At 53.8% G+C, this 17,011-nt stretch overlaps 2 protein-coding genes across 2 annotated transcripts; one reads left to right on the top strand and one right to left on the bottom strand.

The window, feature by feature from the left end:
• Positions 1-219: 219 nt before the first annotated feature.
• BUD23 (BUD23 rRNA methyltransferase and ribosome maturation factor) lies at positions 220-13,554 on the bottom strand. The gene is made up of 12 exons (XM_037880296.2): positions 13,451-13,554; positions 13,058-13,095; positions 12,317-12,412; positions 11,863-11,945; positions 11,620-11,716; positions 9,646-9,742; positions 4,926-4,976; positions 4,246-4,331; positions 3,878-3,923; positions 3,182-3,243; positions 1,730-1,819; positions 220-1,378 (listed from the first exon to the last, which is right to left on the bottom strand). The coding sequence occupies exons 1-12, from the start codon at positions 13,496-13,498 to the stop codon at positions 1,324-1,326; spliced, it is 849 nt and encodes a 282-aa protein (XP_037736224.1). The 5' UTR covers positions 13,499-13,554; the 3' UTR covers positions 220-1,323.
• Positions 13,555-13,739: 185 nt separating this feature from the next.
• Positions 13,740-14,514, top strand: DNAJC30 (DnaJ heat shock protein family (Hsp40) member C30). The gene is given in 2 exon segments (XM_037880823.2): positions 13,740-13,832; positions 13,834-14,514. Coding segments are annotated over 2 exon segments (612 nt in total). The 3' UTR covers positions 14,353-14,514.
• Positions 14,515-17,011: the final 2,497 nt, after the last annotated feature.

Here is a 17,011-nt window from a genome sequence, read left to right as displayed (position 1 = left end):
TGAGTTGGTGCAACAGTGCGAGCCCTGGCCTGTCCCTCTCCCACCCATTGCACAAGTTGACGTGATTAGCCATGCTATGTTTGTGCGTGGGGAAGATGTTTTACATTTCCTTTGGAAACATGTCTTTTCTCAAGAAGCATCTGTCCTACATGCCCATAGCCCTCCCAGCGCCAGAGGCTTGACAGTATTTCAGGAGCAGGGGCTCAGGGCACATGCAGCTTTCACTCATACTGGGGATTTGTTTTTTAATTAATGTACTTGAACGAGTTCAGAGCAACCCCTGGGCGTTGTAACGTCACTGTACCGTGAGCCAAGTGTCCTTGTTTTCTATGTGGATCTTGAACCCAACTGGCTCTGTTCCAATGGCTAGAACATCGTATGTTGCTTCCTGTCTACATCCAGCTCCCGTCCCGCCCCCAGCTCGCTCACCACCCCCAGCTTTGGGTGCAAAACAGCCTCCCAGTTAGTGGAATTTTTATGTAGAATAAACATTTGTAACCGTAAACCCAGCAGTGGGCTCCTCACTCTGTTGCGCCAGAGGGGAGGGATGAAGAGAAGGCGCCTCCATTGGCTGGCTGGCCCTGGCTATGCTGCAGCCGGAACAGAAGTGTTCCTCCAAGGGCCCGCTGAAGCCCTCATACAGCCGCCCCCACCTCCAGCTGCCGACCCATGAGCGCTGCAGAAGTGCTTCCTCTGGTCCACTGGTGGGTTTTCTCAGTGCTCACTGAGCATACGCCACAGGAGCAGAGTATGTAACCCTGAAGCAGCAAAGCAGAGGGCACAGCGCTGCACAAATGCCAGGGAGGAGCAGCAGAGACCAGTGCTAGGTCCATCAGCCTTTGCTGTGCACAGAACCACCCCTTGAAAGTGACAGCTCTGCAGTACTCGTAACCAAGGGACTATTTACTGAGTAGGCTGGAAGCTCAGCAGGAAAGGTCCCCTCACCCAGGGCACTTTGCCCCAGTACCGGGGGCAGGCTGCCCACCAGTGTTTCTGACCCCCCTTCATTTGGCTCGGATAACAGATGGTGAAAAAAAGGGGTCTGCAAGTGGCTGGCTCAGTGTCAGCACCCGGCACACAAAAATAGATGCAGTGAGTCTGCTCCCAACCAGTATCTTCCCATTCAATAGGACCGGAAGCATCGAATGGGATCCTCGACAGCAGCAGAGACGGCCCAGCCTTCCACTGCAAGGGCCACAAACAAACCCACTTCGTACAAGCAGCTTTCAGACCGGGGGGTGCATCCAGGAGGGCCCGAGAGCTACAGGGAAGTTCCACAGGGGCTGTTGCATGGCGACCACAGAACCGGAATACACGGGGCGGTCAGAAGCGAGGCCGCCGCTTTCGGCCAGTGTATCTTGTATCCGCCCTCACTTCCCTGCAGAACAGGGCACAGAACAGATTACGCTATAGGGAGGGATGGGGGCTATAAGCGAATCAGGCCCCAAAGCCGGAAGCTCTGGAGCCCCCATGATAGCCAGAAGGGGGGTCGGCAGAAGCATAGAACAGGCTTGCAGCAGGACAGAGGGCTGTGGCCATGCTGCCCAAAGGCAGGTAATGGCTACATTGAAAGTGAAGTGATGTCCTTGTTACCATGCCCTGAAACAATGGTGGCAGCCACTGTCTGCATGGGAGACCCAGGTGGCCGGGTTACAGCTCATACCATGCCCGCTACTCACTCCCTCCCACTCCCGGGAACCCGGGCAGAGGGAGGCACCATGGTACGTACTTGCCCTGCCGCCGTCTACGTTCCTTCTTCTCCAAGACCCAGTCCCGGCTTTTCTTTACAGACTTGCCCTTGGCATTTCTGAACCGTGTTCTACAGAGAAACAGAAATGATGGCACTGATGGGGGTCCACGCAAGGAGGGTCAGTCAATCCGCTGCGTCGGGAGGGGTCTGGGATTCAGTTCCTAGTGCAGGGCAGCGAGCACTGGCCAATTATCCCCAGCCCCTCTTAGGCCAGCCAGGACAATGACGCCCAGGTGTGGGGGAGGCTGGGAGCTAAGGCAGCGAGCAGCGGCATGGGCAAGCAGCACTGGCCAAAGCAGGACGCAGATGCAGGCAAGAAAAATGCTGAAAAGTCCTCAATCAGGGAGGGGAGGGGGGGAGGCGGGGCCTGGCTGAGTGCTTTCCCCATGTGCTCTGCAGGAACACAGGCAGGCAGGCTGGCTGGCTGGCTGGCTATCAGCATCACAGGGGGGTAGAATACCCTACAAGAAAGCAGTCAGCCATCACCTCAGCTCAGATAGGGATGCACCTGGCACCATCTTTACTGGAGCGGACTCTAGTCTGACAGCCAATTGCATGCTGGAACCAGGGGTCTCCATGGGACATAACCCCAGATTACAGGGGAGGCTGCTGCAATAGGGTCTTTTTTAAGCAAGTTGCCAGGACCCTGCCTCAGTAATTCGGAGCCGTAAGCTGGGTATTGTTAAGGAGTGGAACAGTGTCAGAGGCAGGAAAACATGGCAGCCAACAGTTCCTGGCAACCACGACGACTATCCTCTGGCTGGTGCTGTCAGTCTCTCCTACCGGCTGCAAGGGGAGCTTTGCCCTGCACTGCCACATAGGGAGGAGACATGCGAACAGCACAGAAATGCACCGGGTACCCAGAAAGCCCGGCATCACAAGAGTTTAGGGCTACACAAGGTAACTTACTGGCACAATTATGCCAGTATGACTGCCCATGTGGACATTCTTATGCCAGTGAATGTCCCCATGCAGACAAGCTCTGGGCCAGCCTGCCTGAATGGTTACCACCCACTGAACTCCAAGAACACTGGAGAAAGGACATCTTAAAAATCCAACAGCCCCACTCCACTTCATGCCCAAACGCTCACAACTCAGCCCCACCCCAGAATTCTCCCAGCCAGGATCAGGCTTGATGATCTAAGGTATAAACAAGCAGAACAGATCCCTTCGGGCCATCTTCCGTGCCAAAAAGTAGCTAAATCTTCTGCTACTCCACAGTGGCCTAAACCATGCCAGCCCTGAGCTGGCTGACAGGAAATGTCTGGGTCAGGAAGGGCCAAGGCCAAGGCAATCCTGAAACTGAGCACCCAAAGCTAAAGCCATCCCACTGCAGGGTCCTGGCCCTCCAGCTCAGTGATACCACCTCCCCACTAGCCAGGCCCCCAGAGGCTCTCCCTCTCTCAGGGAGGAGCTTAGTGAACATGGTACCTTTCATTGGTGAACTTGGCCTGCTGGGACTCCTCTCCATCAGCGCACTCAGCACCAAGAGCCTGGAAGCACAAAGCGATGGGCCTCAGTGCCACAAAGAGCAGCACCCTGCCACACCAGCCACCACCCCCGGACAGAAGGGGAAGGGGGCTCTGCAAGAGCGAGGACTGAATGGGGCTTGAGTCAGCAAGTCTCAGGGACAGGCTGTGTCCTAGGGAAGGAGCAAACTGATCTTCCAGTGCTTGAGGCAAAACCAGGCCAGCCCGAGCTGGCTCAATGGAAGGTCTGGGACAGGATGAGCCAAGGCTGGGCAAGTGAGCAAGGCAATCTTGGTACTAATGGCACAGGGTTAGGCCCCCTCTCCCATAGTGCTTCTGGGAAGGGACCAGTGGACAACGGGTGGCTGCATCAGACTTCAGACACAAAGGCCACTGGAGCTGCACGATCCAGGGATGGCAGCCAGCCCCTCTGTGCAGATCCCTTTTCCAAAGGTTTGATTCTGAAGCCCAGGTTGGCCCCTGGCAGGACGATATCACACAGCCCCCTGGAGCACCTGGCCAGACTCCTCCTGTTCAGGCTTCCTAGCAACCACACCCACCAAAAGAGCATCCCTCAGCAGGAGACCCTGAGCACTTCGCCTCCTGCTCCCTCCCACTTTGCCAGCTGCGCCATTGCCTCTGAGCCGCAGCTCATTACCTTTGGTAACACACCAGCCATCCCAACAAAGAGACAGAGGAAGAACCTGAAAGAGAGAGAGTGAGATGAGATTCCTGGGCCTGAGATTTGGAGTCTGGAACTCTGAACACCCAGAGGCCTAGTCAAGAGCTTCCCACACAGCTTCCAGAAGCCCACTTGAGGACAGGTGTCCACAGGCCATCTACCTCACAGATCTGTACCAGGGTCTGTGACAGGAACTCCAGCCTCTGTCATGGGGCAGTATTTCCATACGGGGGGGGACACATAGCTAGGTCATAGAATCCAGTAAAGTAACACGCTACAAGGATGGCCTCACCCCAGCTCAGATCATACTCAGTGGCCCCAGCCCAGCAGGAGACAGAACTCACTTCTTAGCTTTGGCACTGTTGGGATAATCCACCACCATTCCTCCCGTGAACCCTGCCTTCATGGCCTGCGCAGTGATGAGCTCCAGCTGGCAGAGAGAGAACACGCTGTCAGGAACTGTCCAGCCATCACCAGGCCAGTAATATACAAGCACAGCACCCGAGGCTTAGCCAGCAGTGCACCTTACTGCAGGGTCTAGTCGGGCTAGGGCTCTCCAACGGTGGGATCACCCCACTTTCATAGCAACCCCTAACCCTCAGGCAGCGATCCCCCCAGAAACCAATCTTTGGTTGTATTTATTTTAACTCCTCTCTCCTTTCCCCACCCCCGCTCTTATCGGTTGTGTTCATGCTCTAGCTCAGTCGAACTGACAGTAAGTCTTCAGGGTAAGCTCGCGGGTCGGGTTGACTTTTAAGCACTACAAAGCTCTGGTGCTACATAACACCAAATAGCACTCAGCCCAGCTGCCCACCCATGGCTCCTCGAGGCTCTGGCTTTTCACCAGTACCACTGAACAGACCACTGTGAAACGCTCAACCCGGTTCTGCTGGGCCCTTAAAGCAGCCCATCCTCACACACCCACAGTAGCTCCCAACCCCCGCTGGAAACACAGCCAAGCTTTGAGCAGGGCTTCTCTGCTACATCCCTCCCTGCATCCCCTTTCCCCATCAGGCAAAGTCACCTGTTCTGAGTTTTCAGGGTACAACTGCAGGACGGCTCGGGATCCTCGGGCCTACAGGAAACAAAGGTGGTTATAAACCCCTGTTCCAGACCAGGCTTTCATAGAGTCATAGAATCATAGAATGTCAGGGTTGGAAGGGACCTCAGGAGGTCATCTAGTCCAACCCTCTGCTCAAAGCAGGACCAATCCCCAATCAAATCATCCCAGCCAGGGCTTTGTCAAGCCTGACCTTAAAAACTTCTAAGGAAGGAGATTCTACCACCTCCCTAGGTAACACATTCCAGTGTTTCACCACCCTCCTAGTGAAAAAGTTTTTCCTAATATCCAACCTAAACCTCCCCCACTGCAACTTGAGACCATTACTCCTTGTCCTGTCATCTTCTACCACTGAGAATAGTCTAAAACCATCCTCTTTGGAACCACCTCTCAGGTAGTTGAAAGCAGCTATCAAATCCCCCCTCCTTCTTCTCTTCTGCAGACTAAACAATCCCAGTTCCCTCAGCCTCTCCTCATAAGTCATGTGTTCCAGACCCCTAATCATTTTTGTTGCCCTTCGCTTGACTCTCTCCAATTTTTCCACATCCTTCTTGTGGAGTGGGGCCCAAAACTGGACACAGTACTCCAGATGAGGCCTCAGCAATGTCGAATAGAGGGAAATGATCACGTCCCTCGACCTGCTGGCTATGCCCCTACTTATCCCAAAATGCCATTGGCCTTCTTGGCAACAAGGGCACACTGCTGACTCATATCCAGCTTCTCGTCCACTGTCACCCCTAGGTCCTTTTCCGCAGAACTGCTGCCTAGCCATTCAGTCCCTAGTCTGTAGCCGTGCATTGGATTCTTCCGTCCTAAGTGCAGGACCCTGCACTTATCCTTGTTGAACCTTATCAGATTTCTTTTGGCCCAATCCTCCAATTTGTCTAGGTCCCTCTGTATCCTATCCCTACCTGCCACCGTATCTACCACTCCTCCTAGTTTAGTATCATCCGCAAATTTGCTGAGAGTGCAATCCACACCATCCTCCAGATCATTTATGAAGATATTGAACAAAACCGGACCGAGGACCGGCACTCCACTTGATACCGGCTGCCAACTAGACATGGAGCCACTGATCACTTCTTTGACTTGCTGGCAAGAATACTGTGGGAGACTGTGTCAAAAGCTTTGCTAAAGTCAAGGAACAACACGTCCACTGCTTTCCCCTCATCCACAGAGCCAGTTATCTCGTCATAGAAGGCAATTAGGTTAGTCAGGCATGACTTGTCCTTGGTGAATCCATGCTGACTGTTCCTGATCACTTTCCTCTCCTCTAAGTGCTTCAGAATTGATTCCTTGAGGACCTGCTCCATGATTTTTCCAAGGACTGAGGTGAGGCTGACTAGCCTGTAGTTCCCCGGATCCTCCTCCTTCCCTTTTTTAAAGATGGGCACTACATTAGCCTTTTTGCAGTCGTCCGGGACTTCCCCCAATCGCCATGAATTTTCAAAGATAATGGCCAATGGCTCTGCAATCACATCCGCCAACTCCTTTAGCACTCTCGGATGCAGCGCATCTGGCCTCATGGACTTGTGCTCATCCAGCTTTACTAAATAATCCCGAACCACTTCTTTCTCCACAGAGGGCTGGTCACCTCCTCCCCATGCTGTGCTGCTCAGTGCAGTAGTCTGGGAGCTGACCTTGTTCATGAAGACAGAGGCAAAAAAAGCATTGAGTACATTAGCTTTTTCCACATCCTCTGTCACTAGGTTGCCTCCCTCATTCAGTAAGGGGCCCACACTTTCCTTGACTTTCTTCTTGTTGCTAACATACCTGAAGAAACCCTTCTTGTTACTCTTAACATCTCTTGCAAGCTGCAACTCCAGGTGTGATTTGGCCTTCCTGATTTCACTCCTGCATGCCCGAGCAATATTTTTATACTCATCCCTGGTCATTTGTCCAGTCTTCCACTTCTTGTAAGCTTCTTTTTTGTGTTTAAGATCAGCAAGGATTTCACTGTGAAGCCAAGCTGGTCGCCTGTCATATTTACTATTCTTTCTACACATCGCGATGGTTTGTCCCTGTAACCTCAATAAGGATTCTTTAAAATACAGCCAGCACTCCTGGACTCCTTTCCCCATCATGTTATTCTCCAAAGGGATCAGTTCCCTGAGGGAGTCAAAGTCTGCTTTTCTGAAGTCCAGGGTCCGTATTCTGCTGCTCTCCTTTCTTCCTTGTGTCAGGATCCTGAACTTGACCATCTCATGGTCACTGCCTCCCAGGTTCCCATCCACTTTTGCTTCCCCTACTAATTCTTCCCGGTTTGTGAGCAGCAGATCAAGAAGTGCTCTGCCCCTAGTTGGTTCCTCCAGCACTTGCACCAGGAAATTGTCCTCTACACTTTCCAAAAACTTCCTGGATTGTCTGTGCACCGCTGTATTGCTCTCCCAGCAGATACCAGGGTGACTGAAGTCTCCCATGAGAAGCAGGGCCTGCGATCTAGTAATTACCATGAGTTGCCGGAAGAAAGCCTCGTCCACCTCATCCCCCTGGTCCAGTGGTCTATAGCAGATTCCCACCACGACATCACCCTTGTTGCTCACACTTCTAAACTTAATCCAGAGACATTCAGGTTTTTCTGCAGTTTCATACTTGAGCTCTGAGCAGTCATACTGCTCCCTTACATACAGTGCAACTCCCCCACCTTTTCTGCCCTGCCTGTCCTTCCTGAACAGTTTATATCCATCCATGACAGTACTCCAGTCATGTGAGTTATCCCACCAAGTCTCTGTTATTCCAATCATATCATTATTCCTTGACTGTGCCAGGACTTCCAGTTCTCCCTGCTTGTTTCCCAGGCTTCTTGCATTTGTGTAGAGGCACTTGAGAGAACTCGCTGATCGCCCCTCATTCTCAGTATGAGGCAGGACCCCTGCCCTCTTGCACGCTCCTCTTCGTGCTTCCTCCCAGTATCCCACTTCCCCACTTACCTCAGGGCTTTGGTCTCCTTCCCCCGGTGAACCTAGTTTAAAGCCCTCCTCACTAGGTTAGGCAGCCTGCTTGTGAAGATGCTCTTCCCTCTCTTCGTTAGGTGGAGCCCGTCTCTGCCTAACACTCCTCCTTCTTGGAACACCATCCCATGGTCAAAGAATCCAAAGCCTTCTCTCCGACACCACCTGCGTAGCCATTCGTTGACTTCCACGATTCGACAGCCTCTACCCAGGCCTTTTCCTTCCACGGGGAGGATGGATGAGAAGACCACTTGCGCCTCAAACTCCTTTATCCTTCTTCCCAGAGCCAAGTAGTCTGCAGTGATCCGCTCAAGGTCATTCTTGGCAGTATCATTGGTGCCCACGTGGAGAAGCAGGAGGGGGTAGCGATCCGAGGGCTTGATGAGTCTCGGCAGTCTCGCCGTCACATCATGAATCCTAGCTTCTGGCAAGCAGCAGACTTCTCGGTTTTCCCGGTCGGGGAGGCAGATAGATGACTCAGTCCCCCTGAGGAGAGAGTCCCTGCCCACCACCACCCGCCTCCTTCTCTTGGGAGCGGTGGTCGTGGAACCCCCAACCCTAGGACAGTGCATCTCATGCCTTCCAATCGTCCAAGTCTCCTTCTGCTCCCTTCCCTCAGATGTATCACCTAGTCCACTCTCCGCATTAGTACCTGTGGAGGGAACGTGAAAACGGTTGCTTACCTGTATCTGCGTTGCTGGTACTTTGCTGTGTCCCCTAGCACACAGTCTCCCAGCCTAACATGGCATGATCTGAACTGGGAGTTCCTGTTAATGGTGCATGAACATTACTACCCACTAGAGCCAGAATAGCCTGCTAGGGAATGTCACCTGAATGAGGACATCCTCTCCCTCGACATTCTGGGAGAACGAAGGGGTGGCTGGCTGGCTGAGAAGGCACCACTTATCAAAACAGAATAAAGGGTCAAGAAAACTCACAGTTCCAGGGTAACTGCACCTGTTTCCCCCTCCAAGATCCATCAAGGGCATGCAAAAGTTTCCGGCTCTCTCAGGCAGAGACCCCCATCTCTCTCCCTCAGCAGGGTTTTTCCAGGCTGCACAGTTCACTGCCTACACTGGGATATTCCTAGCAAGCCAGATGCCTAAACAGGCCAGCGTCTGCGCTTTACTTTCACTCCAAAGGCTCGGAACAGCGTATTTACCAGGAGTTACAAGTTACCACGCAGCTCTTTCTAAGCAAGCACCATTTATTCTGACATTACAGAGAAAATATATTAAAACAATAAAAGAACTTACACACATGCTAAAAAGTTTACCAGACGTCACCCCAACTCCAACCTTGGGCTCTGGTTAGAGTTAGACCTTCACAGTGGGGGTTTCACTGTGGTTACAAGTTCAGAACGGTCTCACATTCAGAACCAGAACCGAGACTGGGCCATTCAGCTGCTTCTTTATTCAACCTGGGCCTTCCTGGGTAATTAGCAGACAATGATCCACTCCTCCAAGCACAGCTTCAGAAGGCTGGGGTTTTGCATAACTGACAGTGGGAAATTTGCATGAACCTCTTCTTGGGGATTCCCCAGGAAATCCCCTTATTGTCCCAAGCATCCACTCTTGTCTGGCACATTTTCAATACAATCCTTGAGCTCCCAGGCCCCACATCACATCTCCCCCGAGAGAGGTTACATACAATCCCACTAACAATACACTTAATACAATAAGGTTTTTCAAGGACATTGCAGGAAATGGCCATATCTGTCACTCACTACTTACCAAGGCAGAATAGAGGGTTGAGAAGAATCGATACAGGCGTTTTGGGGGACTGTGTATCTTCTTATCAGCGTTACAGAGCCACTGCACTGCAGAAATACTGAAAGAGAATGCGTGACCTAAGGGACACTGAGCCACCAAGCCTCCCATGTGGGCAACCGAACCACATTCTTTAACAAAGACGCAAGTCCCCTAACGTCCTCCTTCTACCAGTGCCCCTCGTACCTATTCTATAGTCCAAGATAGCATGTGACGTACTGCTGGGCCCAAGACAACTACTGCGTTTGCTTCATCAGTGCACTGCTTCCTACTTTTTAGGAACAAAGATTTTGTATAAGCCCATTCTAAAGAGATGCTGTCTAGCTCAGGAGGTCACATATTTGACTTGCAAGTCTGACCCACTTGGTGTACTTATCGGTCAGATCTAGATTCTGCAGAATGCAAGCTTTCATTACAACAGAGTTTCTAGTCCTTATGGATCATAACTGGTTACAAAATCTTCCAGATTTGAGTGGATGTAGTGCAACCGTAGACCACTGAAGACAGGAGTGCTGAGAGAGAGTTATAGAAATAGTGGGGGTCACTCTGGAGCCCAGCAATGACATCTTAAGGGGATTCGACAATAACCAGAGTCCATAATTGTGGGTGATGCTGTGTGAGGAAGTGGCAATTTCCTGTAGTATTATGGATCCTGTATGTGCCTCAGTTTCCTCCCGTACCTTCCACTGCTATCCAGCGGGGGCTCAAAGGCTAAGTCTGTTCTTGGGGCAGCAGGAGACATGCAGGGGGGAGGTGTCTCATCTCGCTGCCTAGGCACAATGAATTTTAAGGAACTGGCTGGAACCTGCTGAAATCAACCCGTAACAATCGAGAATCCCAAAGAGGCAATTAGAAGCCCCAGTGACCAGACAATTCACACCTAGCAAACAACCATCAAGAGGAAGGAAGTTTTTCCCCCACCCCTCAGCAGCAGGGAAGCTGAGCAGAGGCCAGGTCCAGAAACAAGGGACTGAGAGGTACCAGGCAGGAAATAAAGAGTAGCTTTTGGGACAGGCTGTACTGCTATGCCCGTGGAGGGACAAAGGGACTGAGAGCCTGAAATGGAATCTGGAGCAGCTTGGCTGGCAGGTTGCTCTGGCCTGGACAGATGGACTATGTCATAACCTTGATTTCTCTGTGCTAGCCTAAGGACTCCCGACGCTGCGTTCCAGGTGACTAGTAAACCCCACTCGCTTTGAAAATGCTGCCTGGTGTCACTGCAAATACCTGCTGAGGTGCGGTAGCCCCTGAACAGTGTAAAAGCGTGACCAGGAGTCCAGCAAAGTCCAATGCATTGGGCAGAGTGCATGGTGTGAATCACAAGTGCTGGACCCAGGAGCATGTCAGAGGCAGTGAGCCTAAGCTGAAGGAAGGGTGAGGCCCTTTGGGGATCTGGCACACCAAAGGGGTTCCTCCAACAGACTATTTAAAAGCTGGGGTATAGCACAGGTCCTATGGATCTGTGACACGCTGAATGTAACAGCAGCATTAACTAGCGAACAGGTTATATACTTGGCCAAACCACCCATTAGTGTCAGTGGGAGCCCATCTGCGGCTCAGGGGTTCTGACCCTTCCCATTCCCGCCCCCCAAATGAGCAGCATGCCCATGATCTAGTTTTTTATGCCATGCTCAGCACTGGTATTCAGCACCTTCTGCTAGCCTTAGTTATCGCTGACTCTCAGCCATTCCTCGGTTTTTGGCTAAGCAGTTCCCCTGTTTTCACAATCCAGTATTATGAGAGTCAAAGGTAATTTTCCAGCAGCTGCTCCTAATTACGGGAAGAAGCATCCCTAATTCAAAGCCTGTCCAAATTTCAACAACCTGCTATGGAGTGCAAGCTGGTAAGGCCAGCTAACAGGGCCAGGCTTGTGTTGTGTCCTCCTGCTAGGCAGAGCCTCTGGGAACTAAGATAAGAAAGCAAAGAGGAATGTCTTACCTGACACAGCCATCAAACATGCCTGGCCTAAAGGGAATCCCCTGCCCCACGTCTGCAAGGATGAGGTCTCCTTCCACCTCTCTCTCCACAGCAACATCTGCACAGCACAAAAGACAAGCCAGGCCGATGGCCACAAGTCTTCAGATCAGTACCCAGGGCTGCATTTTATACATTTCTAACCCTCCCACTGCACATATGTATTGTCTGCCCACTAGGGCATGCAGTGGAAGAGAATCTACTTACCCAGCATGGCAGAACTGATGTCCATCCCAACCCAGTGATGTCCCTCTTCAGAGATGTAATCTCCACTCAAACCAGAGCCACAGCTAAAAGCGAAAGAACAGGTCTTAGAAATGCAGATTCATCCCAATATCCAGCCCTTTCACTGACATATCTGGAAACCCTTTCAGGACAATGATCTTCTCTTTCCTCTCTCTGAGCAGCAACTGTGGAAATTAAGTACTGAGACACCCTCGTTCTTTCTAGATATTTGAGCCATGATTGTCATCATCATGGTATTCCTGGAACTCCACAAAGCCGCAGGAGGAGCTCCACTGTAATTTGTAGTACAAACCTAAAACTCTTACACTGACAATTCAGAGCTCTGTCCTTCTTTAACTATAACATGAAGGCCAGTGAGGTGAGGAGGGAAAGCAGCATCCTTACAGTTCTATATGGCTCATATGCAGGGTCTTACCCGACATCCAGAAGGAAACATGGCCGATCCTCGGGCAAGCCCAAAAGCTCCACGGCCCGCTCTGACATCTGCGACTGGATCTCAATCATTCGAGAGCTGAGGAGAAAGAATCCTCCTTTATTCCCATGAAAGCAATAATGAGAGATCTAAGTGGCTTTTACTACCCAGAATAAAGTCACAGCCAAGGTAACTACCGGCTCAGACCTTAGTTATTCATGAAGACAATGGAGTATTTGGAAGCACAAGGAAAGGCCTAAGATGGGAACCTGCCTTGTGGTGGGAATTTCTGCATTCCTTTGGGGGCCCAAAGGCTCTCCACACAATTACTAAGACTGAAGTCAGGCACCCAGCTCTGCCTGCTCTACCATTCCCCAGGAATTAATAGCTAAGAGTACAACGGCAGATCTTATGCTCACTATGGGGAGAGCTGTGCACACCCCAGTACAACTGGAGAACTCTTGCTAGGAGCAGATACTACTGCACAGGACACAACTCCACACCCATTAAGGTCAGCGGAGCAGCTGCACCACAGACCTGCTCGAGCTCTTTCACCATTTAATTTAGTTCAGATTGCATTTCCTGGTGCACATTGACACTTTTTGGGAGCACATAGCAACCACCACTCCAGATGCTCCAGCCATCAGCACAGAGATGGGACAAGACCCATCCTCACCACCTTCACTGGGGACTGGCCATGTACACCACAGCAAGGGGGCAAGCATGCAGGGGAAGCACCCTTACTTCTGGGAGTATTTCCGGGCCTCGGCCTCATCGTAAAACTGCAAGAAAAACAAACAGCGTGAAACTTGGAGAACGATAGGGCTGGGCCCCACAGTACCCTCCCTATGCCTTTCAGGGCCAACCGCCACGGGCCGAGACCTCCGCCCGCCCCGCAGGTCAAGCCGCGCCCCCGAGCCCCACAGAGCCCCGCCCCCCGGGGCCCCCGAGTCCAGCCCCCGCACAGGCCCAGAACCTCCCAGCCCAGCCGGGCCCTACAGAGCCCCGCCCCGCCCCGTCCCCGCCCCGGCCCAGAACCTCCCCGCCCCGCTCCCGCTCCCCACTCCCCGCTCCCGCTCCCCGGGCAGCCACCACCAGAGCCTCACCCCCACCCAAGCCTCACGGGTCCCGACTCACCAGCTCCGGGGGCCCGCGATGCTCAGGCCTCCGGCCGCTCCCCGCCATGCTCGCCCTGTGACATCATCTCCCCGCGCCGCGGCGCAATCTGTGAGGCCGCAGCGCCGGCAGTTCCCATTGGTCGAGGCAGCCGTCCGTCCGCGCGTCTGTCTTCACTCCATTGGCCGGAGCCTCTGGCACCCACCCCTCACAGGGAGTGCTCCCATTGGCGCGCCGCGCCGGCGGCCCGGAAGTCGGGCTGAGGAGAGCGGTCCCGGCGGCTGCGCGCACCACCCCTCCCCCCCCCGGCATGGCGCCGTCTCCCGCCGCTCGCGGCTGGCCCCGCGCGCTCCTGGGCCGCCTGCTGCCCGCCCGGCCCCTCGGCCGCCGCGGCGCCGCCGCCGGCGGGGGGGGGCCCGGCGCGGCCCGCGGGGCTGTACGAGCTGCTGGGCGTGCCGGCCAGCGCCACGCAGGCGCAGATCAAGGCGGCCTACTACGAGCAGAGCTTCCGCTGCCACCCGGACCGCAACGCGGGCAGCGAGGAGGCGGCCGCGCGCTTCACCGCCCTGCACCAGGCCTACGCCGTGCTGGGCAGCGCGGCCCTGCGCCGCCGGTACGACCGGGGCCTGCTGAGCCGCGAGGAGCTGAGCTCGGCCGCGCGGCCCGCGCCCGGCGTGCGCCCGGCGCCCGGCACGCGCAGCGCGGCCCCGCGGCGCGCGCCCGCAGCGCCCGCCTTCGACTTCGACGCCTTCTACCGCGCCCACTACGGCGAGCAGCTGGAGCGGCAGCGGGCCCTGCGGCGGCGGCGGCGGCGGCAGGAGGCGGCGGCGGCGGCCCGGGGGTGGCGCGGGGACTGGCTGCCGGAGCTCTCGCTCGCCCTGCTCCTGCTCTGCGCCCTGTCGCTGCTGGGCCGCACGAAGTGAAGCGCGGGGCGCCCGGACCGGGCCCGGGGTTCGCTCGTGGCGCTGGACAGGCCGCGGGGCGCGGGCGGCTGCGGAGAGCTCCGGGGCCGGGTCCCGAGCGGGCCTTGTGCTGTGTCAGGACGCCCCAGGGGAGCCGAACTGCCATTAAAGTAGCTTCACAAATCGGTTTGAGATCCCTATTCCTTCGGTGCGGGTAACCCCCCTTCCAGCTCAGGAGTCGCCGCTGACATTTGCCTGCCCAGAGCAGCGTTCAGGGATCTGCCCGTCACCTGCCAGCGCTGGAGATGTTTCTACCATTCACCGCAGGAGAGAGAATGCAGCTTTCTGCTGGGGTTTTAGGTGTTAATAGATTTATCTTCCCTGAACTCTAGTCCTTTAATGGGTATACAGTGCATTTCAGCTCATCTTGGAGGCTCAAATCTTGCAGTCTCATCCAAACAGAGTCCTCTGGACCTGCCCAATTCAGGTATGTCTACACTTAAAATGCTAAAGTGACACAGCTGTGCCATTTTAGCCCTTCAGTGTAGTCCGGGGGTGGGCAAACTGTGGCCCAGGGGCTGCATCCAGGCCTCCAGATGTTTTAATCCGGCCCTCAAGCTCCTGCTGGAGAGTGAGGTCCAGGGCTTGCACGGCTCCCAGAAGCAGTGGCATGTTACTCCTCCAGCTCCTATGCGCAGGGGCAGCCAGGGGGCTCCGCATGCCGCCCCCACCCCAAACACCACCTCCACAGCTCCCATTGGCCGAAAACTGCAGCTAATGGGAGCTGTGGGGGCAGCATGCAGAGCTGCCTGGCCGTGCCTCTGCGTTGGAGCCAGATGGGGGACATGCCACTGCTTCCAGGAACTGCTTGAGGTAAGCACTGCCCGGAGCCTGCGCCCCAATCCTCAGTCCCAGCCCTGATCCCCCTCCTAACAGCTGAACCCCTCAGTCCCAGCCCAGAACACCCTCTTTCATCCCCAGCCCCACCCCAGAGCCGGTACCCCCAGCAGCAGCCCTCACCCTCCCCCCTGACCCCCTCCCGCACCATGAACTTCTCATTTGTGGCCCCACCCTAGAAACCACACCCCCAGCCTGAATCCTCACCACCTCCTGCACCCCACCCCCCAATTTAGTGAGCATTCATGGCCCACCATACAATTTCCATACCCAGATGTGGCCCTCGCGCCAAAAATTTTGCCCACCCCGGTGTAAACACTATGTACACTGACAGGAGGGATTCTCCCATCGGCGTAGGTAATCTGCCTCCCCGAGAGGCATTAGCTAGGCTGATGAAAGAATTATTGTCGACCTAGCGCTGCCTACACCAGGGTTAAATTGATATAACTATGTCTTGGGGTGTGGGGTTTTCACGCCCCTGAGAGATGTAGTTCCTGGAAGCAGTGGCATGTCCCGCATCTGATGTAAATTCCTAGTGGAGAGGGTGAGCCTAACTCGGCAAAGACTGGGTCCTCCCTATTTTTTGCACTTTATGAATGAGTGGATTGTATTCTCACTGGTGCTGTAGAGTAGTTTGGTGTGGGTCTTGAGTTATTAAGAACTGACAGGTGCTATCTCCACAATGTATAGGCAGCTGGTTGCTCTTACCACCTCTCTGATGTACTGTATTTCAGGGCTGCCAGTGTGTGACTCTCAGAGCTGGGCATGCTGCCTTTGTTATTGACTCCCCTGCCTCTCTTGGAGACCTGCCTGACTTCTGGAACAGTTGGTTCCAAAGGTTTTTGGGTTCAATAGAACAAAGCCCAGGATGGTGGTAGCAAATATTCTGTCTTGCGGTGTGAGGCCACATGCTTGGGTCTACACGTAGAGAAGGTTCTCGTCTCCCCACTTCTTAGGGTCTTCCATAAACACCATTCTATGTTTAAGCTGCGGGGAGCCTGCCCTGTCTAGGGCTGATGGGGTACTTGGCTCCAACCTATCTTACCAGAGGGCTTCATAACTTGAAGGCATAGTATTCTGAGTACTGAACTTCATTGTATCCTGATCTGTGTGTAAGAGGTGTTCAGACAAATAGGGATATATTTATATGTAATGAAATGTTGAGGTGGTTTAAGACAGAGAATGTTGCGGTGGAAGCAACCTTCCTTCTGCAGGTGAGGGTTTTACTTGTGTTTCACTTGGACTTTGCCACGCAGTATGGAGTGAATGAAACCCAAAGCTGAAAATGGATATCACAAGGTAGCTGTTGGCATGCCAAGGATTTCACTTTCATACTTTCTCACTTGCATTGGATCCACTGTGCTTGGCTCATAGCCTTGAGCACTGAATCCTAGCCCCCTACCTCTCGCTGCGGGAAATTTTAATTTTCCTGTAAATAGAGAAATGCATAGAACAGATCCCCGAAACAACCACAGAATCCAGAGATGCCTTCTGTATGATCAGAGGAACACTTGCCCCATGGGTGAGTTTTCTGCCCCAAGGAGTGTTGAGGTAAAAGGACTACTTTCCTTGGCCCTTTCTTATTTGGTATTAGCCACTGAGGCCACGTCTACAGCCAGATCAGCGGGTAGTGATCGATCTATCGGGGATCAATTTATCGTGTCTAGTGTAGACGCTAGACGGAAAACGGAGTCGACGGGGGATGGGCGGCTGTCGATTCCGCGCCGCGAGGACGCAAAGTAAGTGATTCTAAGATACGTTGACTTCAGCTACGCTATTCTCA

The sequence above is a fragment of the Chelonia mydas genome, chromosome 17 (genome assembly GCF_015237465.2).
Source record: "Chelonia mydas isolate rCheMyd1 chromosome 17, rCheMyd1.pri.v2, whole genome shotgun sequence".
NCBI lineage: Eukaryota > Metazoa > Chordata > Testudines > Cheloniidae > Chelonia > Chelonia mydas.
The sequence above is the reverse complement of the archived record's forward strand: the minus strand, read 5'-3'. Positions and strand labels throughout refer to the sequence as shown.

Excerpts from the sequence above, each read along its gene's own strand:
- BUD23 (XM_037880296.2), bottom strand. The coding sequence starts at position 13,498 with ATGGCGGGGAGCGGCCGGAGGCCTGAGCATCGCGGGCCCCCGGAGCTG. Across the intron at positions 11,717-11,862 it reads CATCAGTTCTGCCATGCTGG|ATGTTGCTGTGGAGAGAGAG; the intron begins GTAAGTAGATTC and ends TGTGCTGTGCAG. Across the intron at positions 9,743-11,619 it reads ATGTTTGATGGCTGTGTCAG|TATTTCTGCAGTGCAGTGGC; the intron begins GTAAGACATTCC and ends ATTCTCTTTCAG.